This window comes from Choloepus didactylus, chromosome 22, assembly GCF_015220235.1.
Source record: "Choloepus didactylus isolate mChoDid1 chromosome 22, mChoDid1.pri, whole genome shotgun sequence".
Classification (NCBI taxonomy): Eukaryota; Metazoa; Chordata; class Mammalia; order Pilosa; family Megalonychidae; genus Choloepus; species Choloepus didactylus.
Genome location: NC_051328.1, coordinates 21,851,022 through 21,860,024, shown reverse-complemented (window position 1 = coordinate 21,860,024; position 9,003 = coordinate 21,851,022). Strand labels below are relative to the sequence as shown.

Here is a 9,003-nt window from a genome sequence, read left to right as displayed (position 1 = left end):
AGTATCTCTCTTCCTGGACATTGAGGGAGCTATTTGAGACTTAAACTAAAAATACTTCCAAGGGATTTCAAATAAATGTGTACAGGAGAACTGGGAAGTATAAGTCTCTTGTATGGATAGTTCATTTCAGGTCATAGACTGCCAGGACAGAGGCAGCAGGGTTTAATTACTCAATCTACAGGTGTTTATGGGGCCCACAGTGTGGCAGGGCCTGGGCCCTGGAGATACACAGATGGCTGCTCCAACCACTTTCCTGAGAAAAATTGCATCACTCTGCTAAGTCTGAAACCACATGATTTTTCTAAGTTACTACGCACTCCCCACTTCCAAAGTAAAGATGAACCCTTGAGTACTTTGTGTGCTCTGGAATTTATTTTTAATTTTTTTTTTTAATTTAAAACCCACAAGCAGTGAGTTTACAGAAAAAAATCATGCAGAAAATACAGAATTCCCACATACCCCCTCACAGATGCACTTTTCCCTATTAACACTTTGCATTAGCGTGATACCTTTATTACAATTGATGAAACAATATTATTATAATTATACTAATAACTATAGTCCATAGTTTACATTTGGGTTCATTGTATTGTACAGTACTATGGTGTTTTTAAAAAATTTTCATTCTAGCAACATATATATAACCTAAAAATTTCCCCTTTTAACCATATTCAAATATATAACTCAGTGCTGTTAATTATGTTCACAATGTTGTGCTATCATCACCCTCCAGTACCAAAACTTTTCCATCTCCCCAACCAGAAACTTTGTACTAATTAACCTTTTTATTTTTTCTGATTTGTTTCATTTAGCATAATGTTTTTTTATTATTGTTGTTAGTTTATAAATTAGAGAAGTTGTAGGTTTACATAAATGCATGTAAAAAATACAACATCCCCATATACCTTCCTATTGTTGACACTTTGCATTGGTGTGGTACCTTTTTTACAATTGATAGAAGAATATTAGAATATTACTGTTAACTTAGGTGTATTTTCTCATATGCTGCCTTATTAACATCTTATAATAGTGACTTATATTTGTTATAGTTCATGAAAGAACATTCTTATATTTGTACTACTAACCACAGTCATCATCCACAGCAGGGTTCAATGTGTTATACAGTCCCATGTGTTACCCTCTAGCTTTCTTTCTAGTAACATACAAAACCCAAAACATCCCCTTTCAGCAATTTGCACACACATGATTCAGTGATGTTAATTACACTCACAATAATGTGCTGTCCATTTCCAAACATTTACAATTAACTTCATTAGAAATTCTGCACAAATTAAGCATTAGCTCCCCATCTTCTACCCCCGTTCTATCTCCTGTTAACCTATATTCTAGATTCTAACTCTCTGAGTTTGCTTATTATAATTAGTTCATTTTAGTGAGATCATACAATATTTGTCCTTTCGTGTCTGGCTTATTTCACTCAACATAATGTCCTCAGGGTTTATACATGTTGTCACATGCATTAGGATTTCATTCCTTTTTACAGCTGAATAATGTTCCGTCATATGTATACCACACTTTGTTTATCCATTCTTTGGTTGACGGACACTTGGGTTGCTTCCATCTTTTGACCAACTGATTTTTGACAAGGGTGCCAAGTCTGCTCAGTTGGGAAAGAATAATCTTTTCAACAAAGGGTGCTGGGAAAACTGGATGCCCATAGGCAAAAGAATGAAGCGAGACCCCCTACCTCACACCATATACAAAAATCAACTCAAAATGGATCAAAGACCTAAATATAAGAACCAAAGCTATAAAACTCCTAGAGGAAAACATAGGGAAGCGTCTTCAGGACCTTGTGTTAGAAAATGGTTTCTTAGACTTTACACCCAAAGCACAAGCTACAAAAGAAAAAATAGATAAATGGGACCCATTCAAAATTAAAAAATTTTGTGCCCCAAAGGACTTTATCATGAAACTAAAATGACAACCTACACAATGGGAAAACATAATTGGAAACCACATATCCAATAATCGGGTTTACTATCTAGAATATATAAAGAAATCCTTCAATGCAACAACAAAAAGACAATCCAATTAAAAAGTGGGCCTGGAGAAAAGGAGAGGCGAAACCTGCTTATAATTGTGCCTAAGAGTCTCCTCCCGAATGCCTCTTTGTTGCTCAGATGTGGCCCTCTCTCTCTAGCTAAGCCAACTCGACAGGTGAACTCACTGCCCTCCCCACTACGTGGGATCTGACTCCCAGGGTGTAAATCTGCCTGGAAACATGGGATATGACTCCCGGTGATGAATCTGGATCCAACATCGTGGGATTGAGAACATCTTCTTGACCAAAAGGGGGGTGCAAAATGAAATGAAATAAAGTTTCAGTGGCTGAGAGATTCCAAATGGTGTTGAGAGGTCACTCTGGTGGGCATTCTTATGCACTATATAGATAACTCTTTTTATTTATTTATTTTTTTTGCTTTAAAAATTTTTAATATATCAAAAGGCCTGCTTTAGTAACATGCTACTCCCACCAGAAAATAACCCCAGTACCCCCTTGTCGGGAACATAAAGCTTAAGTTGACCAGCCAACTCATATTGCTGAACCCCTGTGTGCACAAGTACATGTGTGTCTTCCAAACCAGAGCCACCAGGCTCACGTGACTCCCACTGCTAGTAACCTGCATCTACCTGTTACTGGACCAATTCCCACTCCCTTTGGAAGGGTGGGCAGGGCACACTGAAGCTCCCCAAGTGGTAGGGAGGGAATAATGGCCTCAAGTAGCCAACTTTTCAAGCAATGCCTCTTCCACCCTGACTCAAAAGGAGATCCTTATTTCTCACCAGACAAATTTGCCTTCCAGTGATTAGAATGGTTTTCTCCTTTAGAAAAACACATATATCCACACACCCATATATATAATTTTTTTGTTTTTACATTTAAATATAAAAATACTACTCTGCTTTGTGTTATAAATGGAGGACCAAGCAATAGGAACTTTTTCTTCTTCTTATGGTAGGACTATCCATCAGTTAACACTCTTCAGGTTAGGGCATTTAGCCTCAAGCAAGGGAAGCACAACAGCAAGAGATCAAGGGCATTTTCCTCCTAATCTTCGTAACCTTTCCTTCTCTAACTCCCACTTCAAAAGGAAAGTTGGTTATAATCCTTTTTAAAAAATGTAACTTCCCACCAAAAGTGGGAAGGGTCAATTCTCAGCTATCTGCACAGTAAGTCAGCCCCCCCTCACCTTAGCTAACCTCACAGAAAAAGTCCTGCTCTCCTTTCACAAACACAGATGTTTTCTGTCCAGACTGGACTATGCCTACTGGACAAACACACCTGATTAAAAGGAAGCAGTGGTTATGTTGCCCCTCCTTCTCCTCCCCACTAATGCACTACTTCCTCAGTCTTCCAAAGCTTCTGTGATAGGATAAGAAGGGGAATGGGGTGGGTGTGAAGAGATTAAGAACTTGACCCCTCTACCCTGACCCAAAAAAGCAAGAGTTATTAACTTGGCACAAGGGAAAAAAAAGACCTTGATATTCTGCCCTTTGAGTTACAGTTAGTAGGACAATTGGGAGAGAGGAAAAGTGGGAGTGGGGTGAAGAACTGGGAGGGGTTTGATGGCTGGAGGTCTAAGTCCACTTAGTTCTTGTACTGGAAGGGCTCGTCACCAGTCTCGTTGAGCAGACACGTGTGTATGAGGGCTTCTGTCACCCCAAAGGGGTCACAGTTGGCAGAGGGGCGGCGGTCTTCAAAGCAGCCCTTCTTCTCCTGGCCAACCATCTGGGGAATGCGGATGCTGGCACCACAGTTGGCTACACCAGCAGAGAAATCATTGATGTTGGAGGTTTCGTTGAATCCAGTTAGGCGCCGGGCATTGTCAAGGCCCCCCTTGGGATCGTAGGCATGGATGTGGTACTGGTGCCGCTTGCTTAGTTTCTCGATGGACTCCTCAATGTACTTCAGACCATTCTCTTCTCTCATGGCCTTGGTGCTGAAGTTGGTATGGCAGCCGGCACCGTTCCAGTTTCCAGGAATGGGCTTAGGATCGAAGGTTGCTATCACGCCAAAGTCTTCACATACACGATGCAAGATGAAACGGGCCACCCAGAGATGATCTCCCATGTCGATGCCTTCACAGGGTCCTATCTGGAATTCCCACTGGGCAGGCATGGCCTCAGCATTCGTTCCCGCGATCTTGATGCCGGTGTACAAGCAGGCCCGGTAGTGGGCCTCCACGATGTCTCTGCCATAGGCTCTGTCTGCTCCCACTCCACAGTAATATGGGCCTTGGGGCCCAGGGAAGCCGTTGGAAGGCCAGCCGAAGGGGTGTCCATCTGTCCCCATCAGGGTATATTCCTGCTCCATTCCAAACCACGGGTGATGGCTGCTCACCATGTCCATTATCCGTTTACAGGAGTGCCTTAAATTGGTCTCTGCAGGCTTTCGGTTGTACTTGAAGACTTCACAGAACACCAGCTTGTTGGGATCCTTGCGGAAAGGGTCCCGAAACATGGCAACAGGGGTGAGATACATGTCACTGTTGGAGCCTTCAGACTGAAAAGTACTAGAGCCATCAAAATTCCACTCAGGCAGCTCTTCTACACACTTGGGTTCACTGTCCAGGGTGCGGGTCTTACAGCGCAGTCCTTCTCCAGTGCCATCAATCCAGATATACATGGCCTGGACTTTCTCGCCCTGGGGCAGAGCCATGTATACCTGCTTGACGCCTTTGTTCAAGTGGGAACTTGCTGAGGTGGCCATGGTGGAAGGTGTTCTGTGCAGCAAGCAGGACAGAGGGCGGGAAGGCCGCAAGAGCGAAGTGAGAGGAGGCACGGTGTGCAGGTCAGACGCCCAACTCTTCTCTCATTCTCGGCTCTGCCAGATAACTCTTTTTAGGCTTTAATGCATTGGAATAGCTAAAAGTAAATACCTGACATTATCAAACTGCAACCCAGTAGCCTTGACTCTTGAAGACGATTGTATAACAACGTAGCTTACAAGGGGTGACAGTGTGATGGTGAAAACCTTGTGGATCATACTCCCTTTATCCAGTGTATGGATGGATGAGTAGAAAATGGGGACAAAAACTAAAAGAAAAATAGGGTGGGATGGGGGGATGGTTTGGGTGTTCTTTTTTTACTTTTATTTTTTATTCTTATTTTTACTTCTTCTAATACAAGGAAAATGTTCAAAAAATAGATTGGGGTGATGAATGCACAACTACATGATGGTACTGTCAACAATAGATTGTACACTTTGGATGATTTTATGCTATGTGAATGTATCTCAATAAAATTGAATTTTTTTAAAAAAGTGGGCATGGAGAGAGCCAGTAGCAGCAGCAGCAGTTGATAATGAAGAAAGAGACTGTGGGGGTCTTGGGGGGAGAAGGGGGAAAGGCACCTTTTATTTCTATTTTTAAAGGGACAGGGCACTAATTTTATTCCACTTCAACCTTGAATTGAGGGGGTTGGAGGAAGGTGGCTGAGTTCCTTCCCCCATCCTCTAGCCCTGAGCCCTGAGAGGGGGATTGAACCTGAGAGCAAAGGAGGAGTTTCTTCTTCTTCAAAACCCACCATCTACAACTCCTATTTCCTCACCCCTCCATTTGCCTCTTTCCTGAGCTCCTTCCACCCTCCTTGTCTTTGGCTATAGGAGGAGGAGGAGAGAAAGAGACCAAAAGACTCTTAGCAACACAAACCCTTCCCTGCTGCTGCCAGTGCTGCTGCTTGGCCCTGGCTGGAGACATTTCACTACACCCAGGAGCAGGCACTTCCCCCAGCTCTACTCCTCCTCCTTCACTTCCTCCTCCTCTACTTCCCTCTTTATTACCCTTCTTGTCATCCTCCACAGCTTCAGGGAAGGCACTCAAAGGTGGGGGACAGGAAAGGTGTTCACTGAAGATACTGCTTTCAGTGGGTGGGAAGTAGATGTTGAAGGTTTTCTGGTTAACAGACAAGATCTTTAAAAGTTAGACACTCAAGAACCAAGGAAATAGATACCAGAAGCCAAGAACACATAATATATCCCATTAATCCACGGAATTCTGATACTTCTCTAATTCCATGAAATAAAGAGGAATGACCCCCTTGGCAAATGGCCACAGAGGATGTCAACAAATTTTTGAGAGAAAAGAGGTGCTCTCTTACAGTGGCTCATAAAGGCATAAAGCTCCTGGAGATTTACTGCCTCCATTATGCTACTGGATCTCACAACACTCACATTTTCATCAATTTACCTCCAGAAGGCTACATTATTGGAATTTTGAGGATATGAATACATCAGACGAACCAACATGCAATGCATTGGATTCAGATGGGAAGATCAAGAGAAAGTTTAAAGAATGTGGTCTTTGAAGCCAGGTACTATATGGAAATATTAACTGACTCACAGTTTAAAAGTGAGACTAGTTTCTAGACAATAAAGGTTATTTTAGACCACCATCAAGGTTGAAGACAAAATGGTGAACTAAAAACTTTACACTCCTTCCTTCCATCACTTCGGAAAGATTTCAAAGATTTGGTTCTAAAGTGAGCTGAAGATTCCCAATGCATTTTGTACAGTCTGGCAAAAACTGTGCTGCATTGGTGCATTTTTGAAGCCCACCATGCCATGTTATGTAAGGATAACATCTTATTGCTGATGTCTTTGAAGAGTCTCAAGCAGACATGGAAAATGAATGGAGGCAAGGAGTGTGACGGAGAGGACAAGGATAGAAATCTTCCAGCTATACAAGTTCCTGAGGGTTGGCAGCTTCATGTGGATCAAAATGGAGTGCTTTACATCAGTCCCAATGGGTCTCTGTTATCTTGCTTGGAGCAAGTTAAAACATATCTGCTTACTGATGGAACATGTAAGTGTGGCTTAGAATGTCCTCTTATTCTTCCCAAGGTATTTAAGTTTGATCCTGGGGCTATGATGAAGCAGGGAAGAGCTTACAGTTCTGAGGCCATGAAAATTTGCAAATCAAGTCATCAACAGGCGGTGCTTTCTCCCTGAAGACCAGCTACTGGCGATCCTGGACTGCTCTGTCACATGGCAAGGCACATGGTGGTGTCTGCTGGTCTCTCCCTTCTCTTCCGGGTTTTCTCACTTTCAACTTCTGGCTTCTGTGCCTTTCTTTCTCAGCTTCTGTGTCTTTCCCTCTACCAATTAAGCATTGACTCCTCATTTTCTACCCTCACCTCAGTCCCTGGTAACCGATATTCTAGTTTCTGACTCCATAAATTTGCTTATTCTAATTGTTTCCTATCAGCAAGATTGTACAATATTTATCTTTTGTGTCTGGCTTATTTCATGCCACACAATGTTTTCAAGGTTCATTCACATTGGTACACGGATAAGAAATTCATTCTTTCTATGGCTGAATGATACTACATTGTATATGTATACCACATTTCATTTATCTGTCCATCTGTTGATGGATGGTTGGGTTGCTTCTGTCTTTTGACTATTGTGAATAATACCACTATGAACATCACTGTGCAAATATCTGTTAGAGTCCCCACTTTCAATTCTCTTGGATATATACTTAGAAGTGGGATTATCGGGTCATATGGGAATTCTATACTTAACTTTCTGAGGTAGTGCCAAACCATTTTTCATAGATGCTGCACCAGTTTGCAGTCCCATCAACAATGAATGAGTGTTTCTTTTTCTCCACATCCTCTTCAATATGTGCTATTTTCCCTTTTTTAATAGTAGGCATTCTAGTGGGTGTGAAATGGCATCCCATTGAAATTTGCATTTCCCCAATGACTAATGATGTTGAGCATCTTTTCATGTGCTTTTTGGCCAGTTGCATATCTTCTTTGGAGAAATATTTATTCAAGTCTTTTGCCCATTTTAAAATTGGGTTATTTTTCTTTTTGTTGTTGAGTTGTAGGATTTCTTACTATATTTTGAATATTAAACTCTTATCAGATACATGGTTTCCAAATGTTTTCTCCTATTGTGTAGGTTGTCTTTTTACTTTCATGAAGTCCTTTGATGTACAAAAGATTTTTTATCTACCTTTTCTTTGGTCGCCCATGTTTTTGTCGTAAAGTCTAAGAAAACTCAGCCTAACAAAGGTCCTGAAGATGTTTTCCTATAGGAATTTTGTGCTCTTGATTCTTATATTTAGGTCTTTGATCCATTTTGAATTAATTTTTGTATATAATGTGAGGTAGGGGTTCTCCTTCATTCTTTTGCATATGGATATCTAGTGTTCCCAGCACTGTTTGTTGAAGATCCTTGGCAATTGAGTGGACTTGGCACCCTTATCAAAAATGAATTGCCAAAAAAAAAAAAAAATGAATTGGTCAATAGGGAGTTAATGTTTAAATTGTATAGTTTCTATTCGGGTTGATCATGACCTTGTGGTAATGGATGCGGGTGATGGTAGCACAACATTGTGAATGTTACTAACAGTACTGAAGTATATACTTGAATGTGGTTAAAAGGGGAAATTTTAGGTTGTATATATGCTACCAGAATAAAAATTTCAAAAAACAAAAACAGGACTATACAACACAAACAGTGAACCCTTATGTAAAGGTTTGTCCATTTTATTGATCTTTCCAAAGAACTAAATTTTGGTTTTGATGATTCTGTCTATTGTTTTTTTATTTTCAATTTCATTTATCTTTGCTCTAATCTTTGTTATTTCCTTTTGCTCGATTTGGGTATAGTTTGTGCTTCCTTTTCTAGATCCTCTAGTTGTGAAGTTAGGTCTTTGATTTGAGATCTTTCTTCTTTTAATACATGCATTTAGAGCTATATGTTTGCCTCTCAGCACTGCCTCTGATGAATCCCTTAAGTTTTGATATATTGTGTTTTCATTTTCATTTGCCTCAAGATATGTCCTAATTTCTCTTGTGATTTCTTCTTTGACCCATGGCCTGTTTAAGAGTACATTGTTTAATTTCCACGTATTTGTGAATTTTCTAGTTCCTCCTGTGTTACTGACTTCTAACTTTATTTCATTGTGGTTGGAGAAAATACATTGCATGATTTTAATATTTTTGAGTTTATTGAGACTTGTTTTG

At 40.7% G+C, this 9,003-nt stretch overlaps 1 protein-coding gene across 1 annotated transcript; it reads right to left on the bottom strand.

Annotated features, from left to right (window-relative positions):
- Positions 1-3,416: 3,416 nt before the first annotated feature.
- On the bottom strand, positions 3,417-4,801 carry LOC119518739 (glutamine synthetase-like). The gene has a single exon (XM_037816072.1). It carries the CDS (start codon positions 4,733-4,735, stop codon positions 3,614-3,616), a length of 1,122 nt encoding a protein of 373 aa, XP_037672000.1. The 5' UTR covers positions 4,736-4,801; the 3' UTR covers positions 3,417-3,613.
- Positions 4,802-9,003: the final 4,202 nt, after the last annotated feature.

Coding starts and splice junctions, on each gene's coding strand:
- LOC119518739 (XM_037816072.1), bottom strand. CDS start 4,735: ATGGCCACCTCAGCAAGTTCCCACTTGAACAAAGGCGTCAAGCAGGTA.